At 37.5% G+C, this 25,599-nt stretch overlaps 1 protein-coding gene across 4 annotated transcripts in view; it reads right to left on the bottom strand.

Moving 5' to 3' along the window:
• Positions 1 to 978: 978 nt before the first annotated feature.
• The window catches only part of PDHX (pyruvate dehydrogenase complex component X), a 92,944-nt gene continuing 68,323 nt past the window's right edge, over positions 979 to 25,599 (bottom strand). For all 4 annotated transcript variants that reach the window (XM_050975753.1, XM_050975752.1, XM_009102161.4 and 1 more), the window contains 9 exons: positions 23,011 to 23,111; positions 18,102 to 18,307; positions 16,748 to 16,846; positions 11,939 to 12,110; positions 10,331 to 10,478; positions 8,398 to 8,456; positions 5,605 to 5,763; positions 3,401 to 3,465; positions 979 to 2,158 (listed from right to left, as the gene is read on the bottom strand). In XM_050975753.1, the coding sequence (XP_050831710.1) occupies positions 1,894 to 2,158; positions 3,401 to 3,465; positions 5,605 to 5,763; positions 8,398 to 8,456; positions 10,331 to 10,478; positions 11,939 to 12,110; positions 16,748 to 16,846; positions 18,102 to 18,307; positions 23,011 to 23,111 (1,274 nt within the window). In that variant the 3' untranslated portion in view covers positions 979 to 1,893. The remainder of the gene's footprint in view (positions 2,159 to 3,400; positions 3,466 to 5,604; positions 5,764 to 8,397; positions 8,457 to 10,330; positions 10,479 to 11,938; positions 12,111 to 16,747; positions 16,847 to 18,101; positions 18,308 to 23,010; positions 23,112 to 25,599) is intronic.

The following is a 25,599-nucleotide window of genomic DNA, read 5'->3' as shown; positions in this document are numbered from 1 at the left end:
TATATGTTGCCAAAGGGTACATTTCCTCTGAATTAAGGAGATCTGACTGCTATCACCCATCTGAACTCCACACATTTCCTTCATAGGCCAATGACTGACAAATTATATCTGCTTCAATGCTAGCAAAGCAGGCAGGCATAAAGAGACTGCAATTCAACCTTGAGTTAGCCTTGCCCAGTTCCGAGGCTCCAAAGGTTTATTTAACCTGCAGAAGCTGCCTTGCCTGCTGGGATAGCGCAGTGGATGAGAGCATCCATGCGAGTGAGACGGACCATCCCATCCCATCCCATCCTTACATGCAACAGCGCCTTCCAGTGGCTGCGAGGGCGCCGCAAAAGCACTGGCTCGCAAGAAGGGATCGCAGAGCATGCAGAACTGCAGCGACACAGAGCAGCCATGCAGCCCTCACCTGCGGGAACACCCCCAGTGGTGCCAGGGAACACACAGCACCACTGCAGAAACACGCGCACAAGTGAAAAGCAGGAAATCAGATTTATAATCTGAAAAAAAATCTGCTGGGCAGAGCAGATTCAGCAAATAATGAGATCTTGTACATTAAGGACAATATAGAAATTGGTCCTTTTTTTTTTTCCCCCACAGTAATACGAGGTTAACAAACAGCTTTGGAAAAATTGGAAGTCAATAATTTCAAATCGCAAATTAATCCTCAGGAACCAATCTTTACCATGGTTTATCAGTAAAAAACTCTCAAAAGTACAGAATGGCTAATGTCCATTCCTGCACAGTAAACTATATCTGGTAATCAAAAATCTCTCCAGTCAAACTCATAGTTTGTGAAATTTATGACAGAAGAAGATAAAGAAGAAAACTCATTTACCAAAAACTCTCACCTCAGTTTAAAGTAAAGGCTGTCTTGCAAGTAGCTGTTTACTCGTTGAGCTGCTGCCATAATTAATTCCTACAAATCATTAGGAAAAAGCAATTGCACAAACCCCAGAATAAGACAAACTCCCATAATTCTATTGACAATTTATATTCTCATGAGGTCCTGTAAACAGTTATTTCATAACATTTACATGCAATATGTGGTTCCATATTTATATGTAAGAAAGATACCAATCTAATTCTGTTAACGTTCAGGCCACTGCACTTGAGCCTCCGAGTTACATTTCGATATACACTGATGATGAAACACTTCCTACTTACATCTACATTCTATCCATGCAAAGAACAGCATTAATCAGCAACTATTCAGTGTGCAAAATTTCACCTTTCATACTGGGACCTCTACGAGAACACTGCTTGCACAATTAGGTTCTGGATTTTTCAATTCTTTAAGTAGGCTTTTAAGAAAGACTGGAACAAATTTTTAGCAGGGCCTGTTGCAATAGGAGAAGGGGTGATAGCTTTAAACTGAAAGCAGGTAGATTCAAACTAGATACAAGGAAGATTTCCACAGTGAGGGTGGTAAAAGACAGTACAGGTTGCCCAGAGAGGCAGAAGATCACCCATCTCTGGAAACATTCAAGGTCAGAGTGGGTGGGGCTCAGAAGACATCCCTGGTCATTGTAGAAGCTGGACTAGACAATCTTTACAAGTTCCTTCCAACCCAAATTATTCTATTATTCCCTTTTATATTTCATGAAGTTTTATTGAGGTTTTTTTACAGATGAGATTGACTCCTATGCAAACATGTGCCATTGGTACTATGTGTTTAAAGAAATGGGGTATGTTAACTTCAAAGTCTTTTAGCTTTACAGTATGAAAACTGGTTGTTACAGAAGACTAAAATCATGAGTGTTTCACATTAATTCATAAATTAAATATTTTTAACTGTCCATCTTCAGCTATTTACTCCTCTATACAGAAAAACAACCCTAAGTAAATAATAGTTAGCTATGTTGTCAAAACAGGAAGCAATCTTCCCTGAGTTTAATTTAAGGCCAGTCGCATTGGATTCTCTATATTGGCTTTCAAGGTCTCCAGAAACTTTGAAGCCAGTTCATCATCCACCACTCGACCATCACTGGAGAGAGTCACTGTCATGAGTTGATGCTGCTCAAGTTTCTCATTCCCTTCTTCATCTTCCACAATCTTGAGCTCTGGTCTTGCTCGGCCCACAGCGAGGATGCAGGCCTGAGGAGGGTTTATGACTGCTGTGAAATCACTGATACCAAACATGCCCAGATTGGAGATACTGAATAAAAGAGAAAAAGAGTTTCAGTAATATCAGCAATTACATATTCCCTCCAAGAAATAATCTATATACAAGAACTACTATGATTTAAATTCCCTCCAAGGCAAAACCCGTTAAGTTAAAAATAGATCTGAACTGTTTTCAGTAGAGCACATTCAGACTCTTAAGGGTTTGGAATTTTGCAATTAAAAATTATGCACCTTTTAAAAAGTCCCATTTCTTTACAGCAATGTATTCTTGCACTGCGCAGTGAAGCCAAAAAGTAAGCCAGCAAGCAATGTCTTTAAATATATTCTGCCTGTCCCTGTTCCAATTTAGACTGAACTTCACAACTGCAAGCTACAATGGCTGCTGGTATCCACTAAGCAATAAAATTTGGGCATCTAGGTATCACTCAGGTATCAGATTAAAACATTTCTGTCCATGTCACCACCTGTCAAGTGGTATATTAGGAAAGGCTTGGATTCTTTTGTGACAAGTTGTCTATGGAGAAGCTGGCCCACCATCTCCTCCTTTCTGGGTATAGTTACAGCAAAGAGTGGGAAAAGGATTAAACAGTACAATCCAACCATCTAATGGCACCACTGCCTTGTTACCATACACCAGGTCCTGAAGTGTCACATCCACCTGCTTTTTGAACATTTCCAGGGATGGTGACTCAACCACTTCCCTGGACAACCTGTTACAATGCTTGACAATCAATTTCATGAAGAATTTTTTCCTAATATCCAATCTTAACATTCCCTGGTGCAACTTGAGGCCACTTCCTCTCATCCTCTTACTACCTGGGAAAAGAGGCCAACCCACACCTCACTACAACTACACTCCTTTTAGGCAGAAAGGGTGAAGAGTGATATGGTCTCTCTTGACTTAACAATCCCAGTTCCTTCAGCTGTTCCTCACAAGACTTGTGCTCCAGACCCTTCACCACCTCCACTGCCCTACTCTGGACATACTCCAGGACCTCAGTGTCTTTCTTGTGGGGATGAACCAAAACTAAACACAGGACTCAAAGTGTGGCCTCACCAGTGCCAAGTACAGATTAAATAAACCTGTAGCAGGGTAATTGTTTCCCCCGATACAAGACACTCAGTCTAGGTTTGACCCTCAGAATCATCACAAGGAATCTCATCCTAAACAGAGCAAGATTTCAAAAGCAATGCATTAAAAGACAGTGGAATAGCTGAGGATAAAACAGTTCTGAACCCATGGTGCATGTATTAAATGCTGCGAGAGTTTTACCTAAAAGATCCTCCCTGGTACTCTTCTGGTAACAGTTTTCCATCTCTGGCCTTCTTTGCTAGAGCCTAAAGAAAATGAAAGAAAACAGGCAGAGAAAAGAAAGAAATTAGAGTGTTGTAATAGACTAATTTTTTTATTTCAGTAAGATATTTTAAGTACCATACAGACATTAAGTAAGCAAAAGTCACTTGCTTTTGGATTTAGGGAAGCACCTCAGTAACACTGTTGTTGTATCTGAAATGATTTGGCATAGAGACTAGGACACAAAACTTCATTTTCCTACCAATATTGCTGCTCAATAAAAGCTGCTCTCTCACCTTACAAATATTGTTCCAGTTTTTACAATAAACCACCATTCTCCCTGGTGGTTTTAGATTGTCTAGCAAAATACTGATGAGATAAATTCCCAGTATTCCTAACGTATTTGTTTAAAGAAACTGACAGGTACCATTTCAGAACTTTCTACCAGATTGGATGAATATATTTCTCCCAGATAAACTACCTTTTGGAGGCTGCCTTTAAGGCCACTCCTTCTATGATCTCCATTTCATTTGTGATATTTTTCTTTAAAATTCAACAGAAGAAATTTTCAAATACAGCCCAAGAAGTTCATACTATGTTCCAAGATAAGATCACAGAGCTGTACAAAATTTTAAAATTCATAATAAGCACATCAAAGTTACAAGAATACACTAAGCTTTAGTTTAGGCTTTTTCTCATCTCTGAATAATTAGTGAAGACAGCCATGGGAACAGGATTCACACAACAGGAAAGCATGATATGTTTGTGCAATTGCATTATTTGAATGATGACAATCCAGTGGCAGGATGCATATGACCTGGAAAGAAGTCAACATTAACATGCGGCACAAGGGGATATATAAGCAATTTCACAAAGAAAGTGCCTGCCAAACTACAGGGAGACTGACAGAGAAGCATCTGCAATTCCAGTGTGTGCACATCAGGGACGTGTTTATTTCAGTAATTCTGTGAAGAAGCTGAAAAGCAAAATTATGTTGGTGTGGACACCTATGTCACACACATTCCACTTGAAAGGCAAGGGGAATGCTCACTATCACGGCTCCATTGAACGTAACAGAAGCTGCATTTTCATCATGAAAACTGCAGGACATTGATCTGTGGTAAGAGAGGTTGGCAATACTGCACACTCTTACAGGTATTGGGCATCATAATGAAAGCACAACACTGAACAACACTTCTCTTCTTGTCATTCTATCACTAACCCCTCAACAATCTCAGCTGACCTTCCTCCTCAATTGGCTACTAGTGTAAGGAATTGTTTTCACAACACATTCAGCATAAGGTAAGCAATATGGACTGGAAAAAAAAAATCTTAAAAACACCCAATGATGAATGTTTTGCGGTATGACCCATCTTCTTCTGCCACAACTTTTTGGCTGTTCCCCTCCATCAACACAGACTATTATGGCTTCTATAGTTTCACACAAAAGGCAAGAATTTATGAAATAAAGTACTGTCTAGTTTGGGGACACTTTTATGTCCTAGGATCTGCTTCCATTGCATTCCTCAGATACTGTAGGCCTTTGATTTGCACTCATTAAATGACAAAATATGGCCTGTCTTGGGACATTTCATCATTCATTCTAGTTTTGCCTGCCAAAAACCACTCCTTTATCTGGCAACAACTGCCATATATCACTCTGACTGGCACCTGGTCTATGCAAAATACTGCTCATTAGTCTGAGGAGTCTAATATTACATCCTTAATTGAACTGAATATTGAAAAAAAATGCAGACAGAAATATGTTCCATAATATAACTGCAAAGAGGAGAAAATGCAGACACAAGAAATTTTCCGGGAAAGGGAAAAAAACACAAAAAAACCAAAATCTCAAACGCCAAGACTGGAAATACTAATGAAACTAGCATTAAGTAGCATTCTCTTGAGGATTAAAGAATCACAATTATATTAAATTGCAAAAGTCTGTACAGGTTTATTTTTCAGCAGTCTAGCCACCATTCAACTAAATAATACGATATTATTGTTGATGAAAAATGGAGTTGCAAAATTAATAAGAATTTTGAAGTGTAAGTAATGCTGAAACTGCTTTAGTTCCACTGCCTTTGTTATTACTGATGTGTATCTGGGTCATGCTACATTTTCTGCTACAGAAAACCATACAGCTGCTCCATTCCTCAGCCTGCTGCACATTTCAGACCCACCTTTGCAGAGGCAGCAATTTCCTTTATTCCCTTGGCAGCAACATCTTTTATGATTGGCGTAATGAGCCCTCGGTCCGTTGCCACGGCAATGGAGATGTCAATGGACTGCAGCCGCCTGCAGGCTTCCCCATCCCACGTTACATTCACATCTGGCATTTGCTAAAACACAGACAGACAAAAAAAGAGACAGCTGTTAGAAGAGTAACAGTGCAATTGGTTATTAAGAAAAAGGAAATTCCTTTAAGACACATAGCTACCTACAGGCATCCACCAAGTGAATTAGCATGCACTGATTTTATTCATATTTACTTTGTCAAAAAGCATGAACTGAATGCACCAGAAACTAAAAATGGCAGGACAGACAGAAGTTTGTTTGGCCTTGCTAGGAAAAAAACCCCACATTACTATAAATTTCTTCACCAATACCACCTTATGATGGCCAGTATGTAAAGCCTCAAAGCAGCACAATTTCTCCCACAAAATAAATCACAGGATGCTGGATTTTAAAGATGGAAATGGAGACATCCTACCCGCGTGTTGTTTTTCATTTGTGTCTCAAGCATGATTCTCAACAAATAAAATATGCTGCAGGTATACTCACTGTTACTCAGATGTTTTCCTAAAATGTAACAGATTTTTTTTGTGGGTGGACTAAGTTAAAATTGAGATGGTCACTGATAATTTCATTTAGTTTTTTTTAGTTTAATGAAAAAAAGAAGGTATTCCAGAAAAAATATGGGAGGGACACAATATCAAAAATGACTCTACTATCTATCTAAAGTAACTGCATTCCTAGGAAGAAGTGGTATGACAGTACTCTAAGTTCCTATTCTTCAACACCAGAATGTATAGTGGGGGAAAAATAAAAAGAAGAAAAGTGAGAAGAAAAAAATACATAGTATTCTTCTTTGCAAGCTAAACAAACTTCTAGAAGTCCCACAGTTTACGAAGTTGTAAGATGCTCTCAAGGGGGTGTTGTGCAGGGACAGAATTTGTCACTTCAATGAAAGATTTCTTTTTAAAGGACAGCTGCTATAAGGAGCTGTTGTTACAAAGCTCAACCACTTGAGGATATCAGCCTGGAAGTTCTACTTCATTCCTGCACCCTTCTCCCTCCTAGTTCCAGAAAGAAGAATGGTTCTACAGGGCTGTCACCTGGTGAGCCCACTTGTACATTCACAAAATCTTGGCTGTCAAATGTCAAGATCAAGCTGAAGCATAGAAGCCATAACTGGTCTTGTGATATCCTAAGTGAAGGAAAAACTTAGCAAGTTCAAGAACCAATACAAGCAGTATCTTGAGGTGTGTCATAAACTGTCAAACCAGCTGCAGTCAGCTCATTAGAGCTAGAAGAACACATTTTTCATTGTTCAGAAATAAAACAGTAGCAAAATATTCTCTGAAGAGTACCCAGAAAAGATTCAATGAAACTGCCTTGAATTTAAACTTGAAGATGTATTCACACCACCCAGTTTCAGGGGGGAGAGGCACACGTGGAAGTGGGTTTTCTTTTTTAAAGCAGTCGCCCACATCTTTTCCTGAAATGCTGATAGAAAGTAGATGAGACGTGAGCTAGATCATGAACTTGTTTCCTCATATACTGAGTTAAATCTGTTGGGTCTTTTTTTAATGTATTATTTTAATAGTCAAACAAATGCTAGCATAGATTTCTAACAAAGCAATAGGATAGAAGAATTTTATTGATTACTTCCATATCAACACAATAGTATTTTCAGCTCAAAAACTAACAGCCTCCTCAGAAGACAAAACACAAAACCTCTTGCTCTCTGTCTCCTGCTCCTTTCACTTGCTTTCTGGTGCAGAGATAAGTTATCCAACACTCACAGCAGGTCATGGTAAACTTTGGGTGTCACTATTTCCTCATAAAAGGTTTCATTAGGCCACTAAAAAAGCTTCTTGTTATGTACACATTAACAAAAGCACAGCACAAATATTTAGCTCCTCCTTTTGGTTCTGGTATTAACTTGCACAGATTTTTTTTCCAGTCTAAATAAGGCCTCAAATTTCTCTCAGGCACTTGCTTATGAAACTGTGTAGAATCCTGTCTCTCTTCTGTCCAAATTATACATGAGGCTACACTTCTTAAAATTACACATTAATACTTAGTAAATGTTCAACTAGAAATCTGTTAAGTCTTTTCTAGTCCAGTGTTCTCTCAATCCCATACATTCATAGGAATAGGAATGCTCCCCCAACTTCAACATAAATTCCTCTCTCAAATTCTAAATAGTTCAAATTATCCTTACAAATGAGAAAATCAGCTCTCACATCCTTTCCACTGTTTTTCTATTACTGTGAGGTAATCCAGGCAATGAGAATTCCTGGCAATGAGCAAAATGGTTGCCAGAATAATTTTTATTTCAAAGAAGGTATCACTCAATGTGCTGTCAGAATACACCTGAGGTAATAACAAGGTTTGTGTAAGACTTAGATAGATGTTTGCTTATAACTAAAAGAAATAAGATGTAACTAAGACTAAATGAAAGATCTTGGCAATGGCTTTAGTCTGCTGACAAAACAACTACTGTGATTTGCAGATGTTAACTGCAGTAAGTGGATCTTCACTAAGAAGTTCTCATTTTTATAGTTCACAGCACAGACAGCAGAGAGAATTTCACCTGGAAACCTAAAAAAAACCTGACAAAAAGTAATACAGAATTACCAGCTTTACTGTGATCCCACTCATATCTCCACATACTCACAAAATACTTTTCTTGTCTCCTTAGCAGTTTACTACTAAAATATATTTTTTTAAGTCAATTATTTGCTTACCTTCAGCGTAACAGCTGTTGCCTTGATAATAAAATCATTTACAGATACTTTAATGTCATCTGCAAAGGGAAACAGAAAAATTTAAGAAAGGATAACAATCATTGTTCATAAGATTTGCTTTATCAGTATTAGTGTGATGACAAGATTCTAGTGATTCAGCAGATTTATTTCTTTGAAACATTAAGAGAAAGTCACTTATCTTCAAACTCCAATAATAAAAGAAGGAAAACTTTTTTCCCCCTTGGGACAACAGGCATATCCATCAAGAAAAATCTCATGCAAAGACACTCAGGACAGTTTCAGGAGACTGAAACTAGTAACTAAAATCAGGAATGGCATCAGAAGCAGGGATAATAGATACAAAGCAGATTAGGCCATAAAATTACCCTGAAATGCATGACATTTACACAATATTAAACTTATCATTCTCACAGTTAAAAAAAACTACATTACCCTTCCACCACCATCACTACTGTCAGCAAAACTGATCAAGCAGCAAAATTGCCTAATTTTCACATGTGGTTTATGGCAAGTATTATACATAACTTTAGAAATATTTTTGCAAGGGAAAAATAATTTATAGATGATTATATGAAGTGAAACATTCTAAAGTCATCACAAATTTAGAGGAGTGAACCAAGTATCCACTTACCACATAACTGGCCTGCAACATTTGCCATGATTAGTAATCTATGTATAAGAAGAGAGACAGCATTCCAACAGAATATAATGGAACTTTCAATTACTATGCTGCACTGACAGAATTTCCCATCAGACAAACCTGTACCTTCATAATCAAATATACACTGGTTGCTGTTTACATACTACATTCCTAACCCTTGGCAAAAATGTCACTGTCCAGTAGCAGAGCAGCAATACAGTTCAATGATCCACATCTGGTAATATTTTACCCTGCATCACTGAAGTTTATAATAGTAGAAAACCCCACAATTTCCATCAGACTAAACATAAAAATCTACTAGGACAAGCTCTGTAATTCAATTTCACACAAAGACATGCGGCTTTTCCACCTCTGCATTTAAAAGGAAATATTTATTAAGAATCAACAACAGAAGGAGAAGTGTGAAAAAATTCTAGTGAGTATTCCTAATTAAGATCCTTTTTTGGTTCATTCCTTATGATCTGCTGCTGCTTAAAGAAAATATCAGCATCAGAAAATGTCTTTGACATTCGTGAATAAGATACCATTAGGAAAAGGAACAGGTAAAAAATGACCTGGGTACTGTTGCATTAAAAATTAGTCACTCAAAACTCCAGTGGGAGGACAAGCAGCTCCTGTATCATCATTTAGGAAATCTGAATACACCTGTCAAATTTAATTTTAGACCACACAAACAGATAAACGAGCATGGGCTAGTCACTAGCACAGAACAGCTGGCCTCAGTTTCTCAATCAGTACAGCAATAAAAATGTCAATTAAAACTATTCTGCTGTGTTATTCTGAATGCAGAGCCCACATAGCTTAGGAAAGCTACCATTTGAACCTATAAGCTTTCAAACCATGACAGCAACCATGAAGCTTTAGATCAAAACTTGAAGTGTCTTAGACCTAAAATTATTTTACCCAAGTCAGAGACTTACTTCCAGGCTCAGAGGTGCATGTGTCCATCACCAAACAGAGCATCACTACTGCTTAAGCAGCCAGGTTACTGTGGGAAAGAAGACTTCAGAGTGATGTGTGAGTTGGCAATGGAACACCTCTGTCTTCCTGTACCCTGACAAGTTGTCCAATTCAATAATTGCCAGGAACTACAGCTTGAGTCCAACATACTGAAAAAAACCTATCTGAATATATAGTGGTCTACCTATACAAAATCTACACCTCCTGGGGAAGCTTAGGTAAACAGGAAAAATTAAATATTAGTATATCACATTAGTATTGCCACACATTAAAGTAAATCAGACCACTAACCTTTGGCCAATTCTTTTCTTAACTTCAAAACAGCATCAATGACACAGTCAGCAGCAGCATAGGCATGAGGTATGGTGGTTTTAGACTCTGTTAATCTCTTAGCAATAACTCTTCGGATGTTGCTAGCTGGGATTTCTGTGAATGTGCCCTGAAAGAAATCATATGCTGCATATTAAATATCAGGACAGCAAACACAGTTCCCCTTTACTGAAAGTACTCCAGCATTTATGGATTATCATCAGTGACTCCTGCCCACGTCAACTATCCCCTAGCTACCCAAAAGTGATAGCTAGGGGATATCCAACTACTGAAATTAATGACAAAGATGATTGAGTGTTCTAGTCTGTTTCTATTAACTGGGATCAACAAAACAGGTTTTACAGAACAATTCCATTTTACAGTATAGAATTAACCATGTTTAAAAAGAAAATAATCCAAGTATTGAGGCATTTCTTTTCAGCCAGAGTATATAAGCACTGTTCTATCTTCCAGGCTTGGCATATTGCTCAAATTATGCTTTGCTCTATTTAAATTATAAAAAGAACAGTTCCTTGGTAAGCTACTGCTTTTTCAATTCTCTAGGTCCCTCCTTAAGATGGGCTTTACTGCATCTTTTCTGTTATTCTTCCCTCTCCTTCCAGATATATCCAATAATGTTTCAATGGCCAACTTCTTCCTAGAAGCAGGTTAAATTTCAAGAAATCTCTTAAAATATTAGTGACTATAGAAAGCAAGAAGATAAAGGATTCTGTAAGACATTATTCTACATACTTAATCTTTAGCACCTATCCCTTGCACATATAAGGATTCTGTGAACCCTTAGTACATACTCAATAGTACTCAACACACAATAAATTGCAATATGTATGTTCTGTGCAATCATAAAAATGTTTTATTCTGTAATGGATCTAAGTCTGAGCTTTTGAGTTGTTTGGTTCTTTGTAAAGTGCAAAAAAAAAAAAACCAAAAGGGAAAAAGGGCAGCATTTCCTGAATATTATGAATTGTAGCTACATTGTAAACTTCAGACTAAAAAGATACATCAAATTTAGTTCTAGAACCAGAAAATGTTTTTCACAAAAGCTTTTCAATTTCTACTACTGCTACTACTGTCTATTTCAGCAAGGGCATTTATTCTTTAAAAAATATTTTCTGGTATTTCTAACATTTCAATTTAACATAGAAACTTAGTTAAGTTCTAGAGTTTGCACAATTACTCTCGAAGGCAATCCTCAAGAAACCTTTTCATTCTTCACTTCTTGACAACTCATTAATGGACACTTACATCTTGCAGGAAAGCAAACAAATCAAGTACAGTAAAAATTAATCATCATTTTCTCCAAGGCCTGCAATGTAAATTTTTCCATCACTTCAATTTCAAGCTACACAAAATATTATGCAGACCATCATTTCTAAGATTTCACAGTTTTAATTACATTGCCTTAGAATCACTGAAACGTACTAAAAACTGCACATCCCTGAGCTTGACATCTGGGTGGCCTTAGTTTCCTGCCTCTCTCTAGATCTAGAAATCTCAGAGCTACTGAAGCAGCTATTGCTATTGCACTATTCAGCTGTAGCAATATAGAAATTTTAGCAGAAATGTTACCGGTGCAGCAGGCTGTCCTGGTGTGGAAACGGGTGGAATTGCTGGCCTTGGATAAGAAGTCACTGCTGTTGCTTGTGAAGGAGAAGGCACTGCAGCAGGAGCTGGAGAAACCACAGGTTTCAATTCACTGGGTTTACCTTTCTGCTTCTCTTGCAGAAGTTTGAGCGCATCCCTGATGATTAAACACAGTGAAATACAACAAAGAAGCTATTTAACAATTACCTAAGTATTACTATTTCATCACTTATTCTATTTAATTAGCCACTTCTGTACATTTAAATTTCTGTTGTCAAACCAAGCATTAAGAAGATGATTATTATTAAATGATATTAATTTTGTGTTGCCTTTGTGGTATCTTTTTAGTAAATTCTCATTAACTTCCATGAATAAAAGGGCCTGAATATGCAGTAACAGAAAATATTTGTGTTAGAGAAGCATAACAATCATCATGCAAACGGATTTTTGAATTGCACTAACAATTATTCTAAATAAAAGAGTACATTTATTCAGGCTACAAAGTCTAAAGTAAAATCTGTTTCATCTGTTGTATTTGTAATAATCTGAATTTAATGTAATTACTTAGTGCTAAGAGAAAATTGAGTAATACATTTATCACCCATTTCTCTGCACCTTTCTGACATAAATTTGCAGAGTCAGGCACAGATGTTATACAGGCCCATGCTTCCTAACACCACACTGGAGAAACAAAGCCAAAGCGTTCTGCGAGGATTTTTTACTGATACAGCTACCACCAGAAAATTTTCCGGCTGTGGGCACAGTATGACAGAGAGGAGAGACTCCCATCTCCAAGCCATGACACTGTGTCTGCTCCAGGTGCATTCATAAAGCAACAAGCTAAAGACCAGCACCTATGAGGCTGAACAGCAATAGCTGCATTTCCACCACCACTGCCAGCTGCAAGGCAAGTCAATTGTAGATCTCCTCTCTTTAGTCTTCAGACCTGCTAACAAAAGCCTGTATAACATACCCTAGACAAATCTCTATCATTCACCAAGACACAGCATGTACACAAAAGTTCAATTCCACAAAGTGGCAGAGGAAATTAAAATAAATTAAAAATCAGACTCCTTACAACACTTCCAAGGTTTTGAAACACAAGCCATAAATACTAAACAAAGCTATCTAATTTCAGTAGAATTCTGCTTAAGACACTATTCTTGAGTGACAGCCAAGAGTTTGTTATTAAATCTTTCTATAAAGAACAAAGTCTCAGGACATTATGCATTCTTCCATTATTCCTAAAAAGTAGCACTCCAGAAACAAGAATTAAAAATTGAAAACCTCTGCAGAATGCCTCTTACCATTGCTGGCTTACTTCAATTTATTCTTACCTTCAATAAATGCTTCAACAAACAATATTGAAAACAAAAAAGCAAATGAGCTCAAGATAATTTTTTTCCTAATTAAAAGTTGTTCCTTGTTTTCCCAAATTAGCATGCTGGCCAAGATTTATTTTAAAATTAAGTGTTTATTATTTGACACAACTACTGTATCAGGGAAAAAAATTAGATTTGATAGAATGAAAATCATTCCCTACTGTTACAATTTGAGACATTAAATTAACTGCATGACATAATGCAAGCTTTTTGGTTAACATTTAGAAGCTACCAAAAACTTGTTAAGGGCTTGCACTTGGCAGTCATAGGAGAGACCATCTGGTTTTGGTGGTTTTTAGTGTGTTAATTGGAAAACATATTGCCAAAATTGAGCTTATTTTTAGATTAAAATATTCGCTCAAGACTTTCTGAAACTAACTTGTACAAAAGACATATATAAAAGTCAAGGTCATATGTATTTGTTATACATACATATCAATAGAGCCCCCATCAATGCCAAATTATTTAACTGGTTAAGAAAAACAGGTACAGCAGTGTTATGACTGTCATGGTTGCTTATATTCAGGCTTGCAGTGTTGCAGAGTTAGAAGAGGCATCAAGCACATAAAATTAAACAAGTTTAAGTCAGGTAAACAGATATTTTATTACAACTGGAAAAGGAAGGGTTAGTCACATCTTTCCAACAACTCTATAAACTTCTATCAACATGGGTCAATAACAGAGAGAGAGGTAACAAACATCAAAGAGCAGCCTACTTGGCAGAAAAGATATGATAGTTTAGTAAACATTTATTAAACAAAAATATGCCTTACCAAACTGTTATTATTAGAAATATGCACGTTCTGGCAACTCTGTTCACTTTAGTTTACCACTACTACAGAAGTGTGTAGTCTTTTCACATCATGTTAGCCAAAACCCAAAGAATGGTGAAAGCAAACAGAGTATTTTGTGTTCAAAATATACTTTTCTTGATACAAGTTAGGTTACACAGACACCTAAGAATCACTGAGGATCCAACAGTGCAACAAGAGATGCATGGATTGACACAAGCTTCCTGTGGTGGCAGTTACTGTTACTAAATTGCAGCCAACCCCTTTCACACATTTCATATTCCCTTTCCACATGTTTACACCTGTTTACTCAATTCATAGATTCCTGCAAGAAGGCAAATGGTTAGCAGAGATTCAGAGCACATCAGAAACTTCAGATTTACTGCACTATCATTACAGAAGGAACTCATTCCTCCCATACAGCAGCTAACAAATTGCACACAGCAGAGATCCCAGGGTCAGTTCATACTCAGTACATGTACATGAATTTCATCTCCAGAAAAACAGCACTCCATGGGTGTGCTGTGAGTTCTTTGCAAGCTGAAAATGCCTGAGCAGCTCAGAGATCCCAAGACACACTGACTTAAGAACAGTTGGGAGCAACAGGGCCTCAGAAAAACATGATTTTCAATAACTAGCTCTTTCATGGCTGCATTTATGAATCCCTAGACCATTATGAAACAGAATGGGAAAGGGCAGTAGTAGCTGAAACAATCAATTTTAATAAAGCCCTCCCAGTGTCTGAGCTGATGAGTAGAAACATGGTACAATATTTGACAGAATTTTTTAGTTACTTTGTACTGGCACACCAATTTTCTAGGATATTTCAAGAACATTTTTGAAGAAAATTAAGTGATTTCAGAGGATATTACTTAGAAATAACAAATAAAAAACCTCTGCCCCTCCTCAAAAAAAAAAAATCACACACAAAACCAACAACAAAACAGGCAGGAAAAAAACCAGCAGTTATTCAACCTTGAACAGACACACAAGAGAAATATAAATAAAAGCATACAGATAAATAAAATAAAGTATTGGCCTACTAAGGGACAAAGTCAAGACAGGGAATGCCAGTAGAGTGGAAGTTCCAAGTGCTGTTGCAAGTTTTACAGTGAACTGAATTTAAAGATAGAAAGCTGGGGGACAGAATCTTGCCTGCTTATGTAACTCACTATCTTTCTTTCTTGTAGTCTGGTAAGTGCAGCAAAGGAAATATTTCCTGAATATCTGCAGCAGCTCTCTCTAAAAATCTGCACATTTCATTTCAAACTGAATATATTAACAGTCTGTAGGCATCTGAAAGATTAACCCCATTTCAAAAGAATGGTTAAAAAAACCCAGAAATTCTTCATCTTCATCTGAAACTGACATTTCATAGTTAAATCTTCTGTATGAAAAAAACAGTTTTAAAAAGAAATTATTTTGCTAAATAATTCTCATAACTACAGAAAAATCTTTGCTAGATCTCCATGACAACTAGGAAGCGTTAATTTGTTAGCTCAAAGTCCTAGAGGGTTTCCACCTGCCATAGCCTCATTACACACCATAAATTACCATTACACTTACATAATTAAGAAAGAACTCTCTCTGATGATTTGCTGTTATATAGCATATTCTATCTATTCAATTCCTTATTACATCTCAACTCAGCCAAAGGTCATAAGGGAAAAAATAACTTTGAAAAACTGTCTGCCACTTTTCTGGCTCCAGTTCCAAGTTACACTGACCTGGTCCTGGTTGTCTCTGAATGGAACTAAAATAACAGTAGCCAGCAAAGTCTGTGTAAGTGAATGATGGTACTTGTCAAAAGAAATAATTCTACTGAGATCAAAAATATTTATTTCTGCCAAAAACCTCACTTCCAATAACATACATACTCATGTGAAAAGAATGCATCATTTCAAGGCTAAATGCACTGAATCTACCACATTTTTTTACACTCAACTTTCTCACTCAAACGCGAGTGCCAATCATGATATTGCTATATTTAAAAAGGTAAAAAAAACCTACTAGATCTTAACAAACCACAGCTTGATAAACAAACATTCTTTAAATCATGGAGAGGAAAAAGAAAAATAGGAGAGAAACAAAATTCTGGAATTTCTTATTACACTTCATTGCTCTCCCCAGCCTAATGAAAATAAGAAAAAAATTTAAATCCTGACAGATGTCAGAAGAGAACTACAAGAAAAAAGGCAAAAGATCTGAACTCCCTGAAGAAAAGAAGTTGAAGAAAATACCAGAAAGCTGCTATTTTATTTTGGCTCTGTATGCATCTTGGGAAGTAAAATTCTTGAGCTCCACAGTGGTAGCTAATAGTGGTGCCTAGGAGGCAACAGGCACCATTGGGCTGAGCTGCAGGAAATGTGACAGCAGCACCACACAACTAAGATAAGACTTAAAAAATACAAATATGTGTTCTGTTTTTTTTCTAATTAAGGCCTTCTCCAAATACTGCCTAAGCCATTCTCCCTATCTTTTCAACAGATTTTTCAAATTTAACTAAACCCATCCATAGCAAAAAATGGAACAAAGACATGGCTTTTTTAATAAGCAAACTTTAATCTAATGGAGGTTACTCTAATATCAAAAGTTGTAGGTCTACCAAATTATCTACATACTCTTTAGTGAAGATTCCTCGAGGCCCAGTAGGTGTAACATTGCTTGGATCTAGTCCGTGTGTCTCCAGAATGTTGCGAGCTGCCGGACTTAAGCGAACCCTGAAGAAAAGAGGGGGAAAATTTAAATTATTTAAATAGCAAGATTAACTTATCTCATTAATGTACATCATGAGAAACTACATTTCTCTCTGGTCAATTACAAAGCACAGCACACTGGCACAGAGTACCCAGGGCATCTTAATATGATTTGCTTTCTGAAATGAGGAGAAGAGCCAACATCTAGAGAAAATGTTTTAGAATTCTTAGATACAAAGCAACACACACTCATAAAAGAATAAATACTTGGTTTCAAGTCTTTCCACAAAAATCCCCTATTCATTATTTCCCAAAGGAGACTATATTTGCACCTCATTGAATTTTAAGAATGATCCATTAAGCCCTTGCCAAAAAAAACCCCATGTCATAAATGATCATTTGGTTCCAAACATGCTGATGCATCTCTAACAGTTGCAGTGAAACAGCACTTCTGTTCTTTGGTACTAAAATGAAAGACATAATCCTTTCAAGGATCCTTTTGCGGATCATCCTCCTGCTGCAGGTAATGCCTGGGCAATGACCTCAGCTGCCATCCACTTGCATGAGAAAAGCCTAAATGCTGGCAGCATTCAGAACACAGCAAACCAGCAGATAGAAAAGATAATGAGGTTTGGAGGGGGGAAAAAAAATAAGCACTAATAAGGAGTATCCTGGGACACAAAGTGATTACGGATTATTGCTATCTAACATCCTGGAGCTGACCCCTCCAAACACCCCTCCAAGGTGTTGGCAATGCTTAGAATACCAACAGATCCAAACCAAACTAACAAAGAGCACATAAACCAACTGGTTTAAGTTTTTTGCACTCCACTGTTATGAAAATATTAGAATAATTTTTTTCTAACATCGAAAATGCAAGAGCTTGTAAGGACTCTGGAGTGTGCCATTGCTGTATTTTTTCTCCTCAAATCAATAGAAAATAAGTCATAGATACACCTGGTATCTGATGCAAAAGCACTATTGTCCATCCTGTACTAGCACAGCTTCTTTTCAGCTGTAAGCTACATATCCTTCATAATTTAATTGCAAGACAGAATACAAGTATCTTTAATTCTAATAACATTATGCTGTTTGAATTGACTTACTGGGCTTATGAGCAAAGAAATAGACTAGGCCTGCAAGGTTTATCACTTCACTGATACTGAAACACTCTCAAAAACCAGCCTACTACTAGGTAAAAAGGGACAAAAAATAGCTCTTGGTTCAGTTCTACTGATCTAATGAAGAGTTCCATTTCATAACAAACATAGAAACTTACTGCAATTTCCCAGGTTGGTGTTGCAGTTTAGGAGGGGCTGAAACTGAAGGAGCTGCAGGGGCTGAGGCAGGTGCAGGTGCTGGTGGAGCCACAGAAGCTGGACTACCAGCATCAGCTGGTATTTCAACTTGCTTCCAGTCCTGACCCTCCTCTACCAGCAGACCAATTAGTGAGCCCAAGCGAACATTTTTGCTTCCTTCTTCCACCTAAATTAAGAACATTAAGTTACATATTACACTGTCTGCTCTGATATGACTAAAACCTGTAGATGTCAAAGTTTCAGGCATATTAAAGACAATTAATCAGTAAGATAGATACCATTTTATTGCTATTATTAATAAGATATTTCAAGACTGAAATTAATTAACATTGCTATTATAAGAAGAGGAACATTATGCCCCAAATCCCATACACCTAAAGTTAGCCCTCAGAAACCAAAGTAACTTTTTATACACACAGCCTTTGCAGCTCAGAACTAGAATAGAAAAAGAAAAATTATTACAATTCTGCTTAACTTTTTGTCTCCTGGATTTTTGAGTCACTGCTACATTTTCATTACTCACAATAAGAAAACCTCTGCATAAACCTAAGAATCTCAGATGTAGAAAGAGCCGAAATAAACACATTGACTTTAGGGTGCTGGGATGACAAGGCTGGACACAAGCCGACAGTGTGGATTTGCAGCTCAGAAAGGCAAATGCAGGAGTGTGGCCAGCAGGAAGAGGGAGATGATTCTGCCCTCTAGTCCACTTTTGTGACACCCCACTTGGAGTGCTTTTTCCAGGTCTGGGGTCCTCAACAAGACATGGACCTGTTCAGAGTGGATCCAGAGGAGGGGCACAAAGATGACCAGAGGGCTGAAGCACCTCTCCTACAAAGACAGACTGAGGGAGATGGGGCTGCTGAACCTGGAGAAGAGAAGGCTTTGGAGAGACATTACAGCAACCTTCCAGTGCTTAAGAGGATCTTAGAAAAGGGAGGGAGAGGGCCTTTTTATACAGGCAGGACAAGGGGCAATGGTTTTACAATCAGAGAGGGCATGTTTAGATTAGAAATGCTTTACTCAAAGGTGGCAAAGCACTGGAAAGGGTTGCTATAAGGGTTGTGGATGCCCTACTCCTTCAGCATTCAGGGCCAGGTTGAATGGGGCCCTGCACAACCTGACCTAGTGACTGGTATCCCTGGTACAAGATGATCTTTAAGGACCCTTACAAACCAAAACATTCAATGATTCTGTGTAGCCAAGAAAAGTCAAAAAAATGTTAGCTTTGCTAACAAACCAGAAAAGCATAGGTGACCATGACAGGGAGGAAAAATTGGAGGTAAAGTGAACAGAGAAGTAAAATTCCCTTGGGGCTTTTGCCACTGCAGCATAGTGCTTTAGTCACTAACAAATTTATACTGAAGTAAATGTTTATTTCCTCCAGTGGGAAGAAAAAGGGACAGAACTTATGCTAGCTCATTCTGCAGTGGAATTTTTATACAAAGTAGTTTCCATACTCATTTCTCATTTCCCAATTCTCACTTAGGTCATGAATGAGAAAATGGTAACAGATATTAATGTTAGGGAAACTTTACAGTCTGACCATCCAGGAGCCATGCTGGCAGTCACAGTCCCACCACTTGAGGGGGAACCAAAGCCCCTCTAAAGTGGGTGGCTCCTGTAACCCCATGGGTGCCTCACCTGGCTCCCTGCACACCCTGCCCCCACATTCATACAGGGCTCCCTCACCAGATTGACCCTGGGTTTCCCATAGCAGAATCTCAGACACCTGGATCCCTAAAGCAATTTTAATTGTGGCCCAGTTACACAAGACCAGCTCGAGCTGGTGCCTCTGGGGAAGGACCACAAATAAAGGAATTCCTGTGCTTTCATACCCTCAGTCTGTGCTGCCAATAGTCTGGGCTCTTCCTACTGAGTCCTTGGCTCCTGCTGGCACTAGTGTCCATTCCCCTGGCCAGTGCCACAGGTCCCTGTGCCCTTTGCTGTGCAGCCCCTTTTCTGGTGCTCCCACCACATCCCCCACCCAGGGAAAAACCTGCAGCTGCACACTCAGTACCTGCTCTAAATCTTTTCCTCAACAATTAATTACAATTCTTAAACAATCATTCATCACCTATTTTGTTCCAAATTGCACTGTATTTTAGGGGAAAAAAAAAATCAGTTAATTTAAGAAGCAACTCTACTGAAAGAAAAATCATCATTCTGAAATTACCCTTCTAATATTTCATTCAGTTATTTAATCTTTTACACTGAATCAGATGTGATCATTAAAAGATCTATTCAGACAGAGAAGAAATATATATGCATGAGTTTCTATTTTACTGTTAGGCAGCTCTTCCTGAACCATTTATAGATTACACAGTCACGAAAAACCAAGAAGGGTTACAGAAGTTGAATTAATTTAACCTAATAGACCTCCTATCTTTAAATCTAAAACCAAAGTGTTAAGCAGACAGTGTGCTCATCTCACTCAAGTTTTCCATACTGAACTCTGTCAAGATGGTTCAGAATTGTAGCTGGCATCAAAGGCAGCCATTTTTGTCTCATTTCTTTAGGAAGTGAGTGAAATCCAGCCAGATGCTAGCTCAGAGGCACAAAACATTTTTAAATTCCAATTAACTACATCACATGTGAAACTTCTGAGTGGCCCTTGGAGGGACAATCTTCTCAATAAGTAATCACCCCATCCACAAACCATTTTATAAGCCTTATACAAACATGTACTGAACACCTAACACAGAGCAGAAATACCCACCAGACAGTGTAGAAACAAGGATCACACCTGAGCTAGGAGAAAAAAAAAATCTGAAAACTTCTGATCTTACTGCTCTCTCGTTATTTTAGTTTCTGAAACATCAGGGTTTTTCTGTGCTTTTTAGGAGACTGGAATAAAAGCCTTATACTCTAACTCATAGGCCCACCATTTCTAGCTTCCAAGGATAAAAAGAATCCATTAAAAATTGGGTTTGCATAATGATCTGTTCATGTTACTCCAACAAAGCTGCCTCTCTTCCCTTATTCTGAAAGACATCATAGTTATTTTCTACCTCCTGGCATCTCCTTCTCAGGTTCAGCTTTTGGCATTGGATTGTTACTGGATGATATGGATATAACTAAGGCTGAATGTCACTGCTCCATGACACTGATATCATGTAGCTGCTGGAAAGTCTGGCTTTGATCTATCAAAAAACATGCCACAAGAGAAATAAACACAGAGAAATTTTGAAATTTGCAATGAATTTGAAATACAAGACAAGAAACAAAAAAAAAAAAAAACCCACAGCTTCCGAAATAGTAATCTTACTTGTAGCCATCAGGAATTAGTATTAAAGAAACTAAGCAAACATCAATTTAGTCTCTCTAGAATTAATTCTTTAATACTTTTGACAGAGAGAATCCCTGTATCTCCCCCTCACACTATCTAACAAAGCAGTGTCAGCAAATGAGAATAGGTTGTACAAGATTTTTTCAAAGTTATCAGAGGCAAACTGATTTTCAGAAACATTCAAAACTGAAGAAGAGAGATTTAAAAATAGTGAAAGCATTGCCCAGCAATTATTTAAATAACTATATGGAGACTAAACACAGATTTAAAAATACATCTGATGTGAGACTTCATCCTGACATGGCAGAACAGATCCACTGAAACCTATTAAAAGCATTGTTCCATAGCTGAACACCAATTTAGCAACACAATTAAATGAAGGAAAAATATTTCAAAAATTCTTGTCTATATATACTAGTGCTTAAATGCAAGTTATCCTGTAGAATTGAAGACTAATGACAGTTTTTGTATGCCCTGATAGCTGGAAATGAAGTCTGAGTTTCATCTTACATCCCCTTTCCTCCATACCCCAGCCCCCCATCTACCTCGAGACTCACTTTTGCAAAGGATGTTGCCTTTGCTTATATAAAAAACAAAGATACCAAACAGAACATCACTTTTCAACTGCTGCCACAGAGGAAACCACTCTCCCTTTTCTGTTTTTATAAAGGATAACTGTGCAAATACATGCTGATGTAAGAAAATGCAGCTGTAGCAGAGAAAGGAAGTCTAATATACCAAACCAAAAAGCTTTTGTAATAGCAGCCCAAGCACATGTCTCCAGGAACCAGTTTGTACCTGTGCCCATTCTGCTGTTTCCTAAGTAGCTGGACTGCAATTAAGACCAGGGTGCCTAATTTGTAGAATTATGTGATCCACATCTCATGGGTTGATGTACCCTAGATGAGACCTCCCTAACCAAATGATGTAATATTTACTGGAAGTACTCATCTTTCATATTTTTATTCATTTTTTTCCAAATTCTTGCAATTCACCCTGTTGTTTACTTGTTGCAGAGGGAGAGAAGAAACAGCTGCAATACACCACCAGCTGAGACTGCTTCAGAAAATTTCCTACTCATCCCAGTTCTTGTTCTTTCTATTAAGCTTAATCAATCTAATTTTGATAGAGGAAATTATTAACTCCAAGAACTCTTCTTTGGGTCAGCCCATGTTGTATAACATACCACCTTGAATGACTAGCACAAGACAATCCAGCAGAGAGATGACACATCCTGGGTAAAGTACCACCCAAAATTCCAGATTCCAACTGATTGTTAACTGTTTTCCTATAACTCAAGAGTAAGAGGTGTCATAAACCACCACATTTCATGGTCAGAATTCACCAGGTGTAAAACATAAAAAACTACAGGTTAAGTGAAAATCCATTAAATATATACCCTATCATGTACCATGTACCAATAGTCTGGTACACACATGGCACAAATAGAGCAATTATTTCTCCCCAAGTGCATTTTTCTGAATGCTGAGCAGAAATTTAGCTATCTAAACTAGTTTTTGAGGCAATATGCTAAACAACAGTCTGAAGTTATAATACTCTGAGAAAAGCAGGATTCTTACCAGTATTTTAGCCAATATGCCATCATCACTTGATTCCATGGTAACCACTGCTTTGTCCGTTTCAATTTCACACAATGCATCTCCAACATTCACTGTGTCACCTGCAAAATACAACAGAACTTAAGAATACTTACCCTAAATTTCCTTTCAGATTTGTTTTAACCATGGAAGATAGATATTCACAATATAATACAGTTATTTTGTATTCCTTAATATAGTTTGCAGCTTGTTGATCCCCCATCATTACTTATCATATTGGATTTTTCCTTTCCAAATAAAATCACCAAGATTCAAGAACCACAAACTGCTGTGACAGAACACTGACATGTTCCCAGTACTGATGTTTTCAGCATGCCTTCCAAGAGGAGCTACACACACCATGAAATTTATTTCCAGAACCCCATACTCAGTAGCACTGCCATGAATAAAATACTGAGCTTTTCATATTCACTGCTAGCCACCAGTCAGAGCAAGCTATCTAAAACTGCTTAGGACAATGGTATCATAGTCCGGTAAGTGGTGTCTACATTATTAAAGAAATTCAAATAAACCTCAGGAATTTGAATGTGTTTGGGAAAGCACAGCTGGAAGCTTGCTTAATCTCCTATACAGTTCAGAAAGGTCTTTTCAAGCATTCATTCATACTTACTTTGTGAAATAAAAATATGCACAAGTGCTAGAAATTGCTATTGCTACATTACACAAATCCAAGATTAATTCTGAAGCATTCTCTTCCTCTGCTTTTGAAGAATATCTGTATCTGCTAGCAGATGATAAAGATATTATGTGTCTGGATTATTTCAACAAATCACTACTGACTAGACATCTAACATTAAAACTGACATTACATTAAAAACTCTTAGGTAGTTGAATGTTTTGGCTTCCAACAAAATACAGCTTTTTTTTTTCCTCAGAGAGACACACAAGCCTAAAACATGCCTACAATTTCACATAAAGGAAAATTCTAATATTTCCCATTACCAGAAACACTGCAACAGCATTACCTGTCTAAGCATTTAGCTGAACTACAGATATCACTCCGTTGTGCTTAAGGTGCAGAATTAAAACCTAAAGCAGGTTACCACCTACATTTAGGTAAGGGACAACACAATAAAAAAAAAAATCATCTCCTGTTTCAGGACTACATGAATTAGAAAGGGAAAATGAAATGTACCTCATTTGTGTTGAATAAACACATCAAAAGCTCAGTTGCCTACACAGTTTTATAAGTCATAAACATTCCTATTACAGAAATTGGTAGATTATTACATTAAAAAGATGAAGTATGTTTCTCTAACAGCCACATTCCACTCTGTAGTAACTAGAGCATGAAAAGTTTATAAGAGGAAGTCAAAACTCTAGGCTCTATACAAGTGTTTTAATTTCACTGGATCCTTAATTCAAGTAGGCCATCTATCAGATCATTAGGCAAGTACTTCTCAGCTGTTAAGAAATCAAATTGTTGGGCAAATTCTGTAATTTACAGAGCTAAGACTGGCAAGCAGAAAGGAGGTTAACTCTGTATCTTAATCTGCCATAGACTGTAAGTGTTCTGCACCATTAAAAAGAAATCTCAGTGCTCAGAGATCAACCGCAGTATCTCCAGGAGGGTAGGGCAGCCAGGCAAATACCTTCATCCATGCGTTTGTCACATTTCACACCTCAGCTTGGGTACCTGTTCACAGAAAACTAACTTCATCTTGCACAGGGAGGGCAACATGAAAAGTCTTCTGAGAAATGGAAAAACCCCTTTTCCACTACCTTTTTGCTTTCCTTTCATTGCTGCATCCATAAAGTTACCACAAATTTGAGAGACAATTGAATAAATGCAATATAAGAATTCACTTCAAGTCCTGTGCATGTTCCAGTACCCAAGTGCAATAGCAAGGACCACAGTGACTTTCATTAGAGATTACAATATATCTGATAGCTCCTCATCGATGCCCAGTTTGATGTCAGTTACAAACCAGCTTTCCCAATAATTAGGATTGGAAAGAACACTTTTGCAAGCCATATCTTTGCACTTACACTTTAAACTGAGCAGTATTTGCAACAGAAGTTGCCTGAACCAAAGCACTCTGTAATTATACATATATAATGCCCTTGGAAAATTTTGGGTGGGGTTCAGGTTTTTTGTTTGGTTTTTTTTTTTTTTGGTTTTTTCTTGTTTCTTCATTTGTTTTTGATTTGGTTTTAATGATTAAATTCCCATAGCTAAGCTGAATGGTTAGGATTTATACCGAAGCAGAGTTTCCTTCCAGGAGATCCAATTGGCATCCAATATCCTCAGTGCTCTGTTCAGCTACTGACAGATAAGTATCCAAATCACAAGATACAAACTGCATTTCTTAACGTTTCAAATAAAATCAGAGTTGACTGAACACAGATACTGAAGTCCCTGGAGCTGATGTCTCAAAAGGTAGCAGAGTTACACTGTGTGTGGATGCTGCCAACACTCTTGTATCCTCTGTTTTCTGCCCACATTAACAAGAGGATTTTGGTCTCCTGGGCTGTCAGACTACCAGCTTTCATCAACATTAAATTCATACATAATAAATACAAGTTTTTAGAAACATAGTTTTATCATTG

Source organism: Serinus canaria, chromosome 5 (assembly GCF_022539315.1).
Source record: "Serinus canaria isolate serCan28SL12 chromosome 5, serCan2020, whole genome shotgun sequence".
Taxonomy (NCBI): domain Eukaryota; kingdom Metazoa; phylum Chordata; class Aves; order Passeriformes; family Fringillidae; genus Serinus; species Serinus canaria.
The sequence above is the reverse complement of the archived record's forward strand: the minus strand, read 5'-3'. Positions and strand labels throughout refer to the sequence as shown.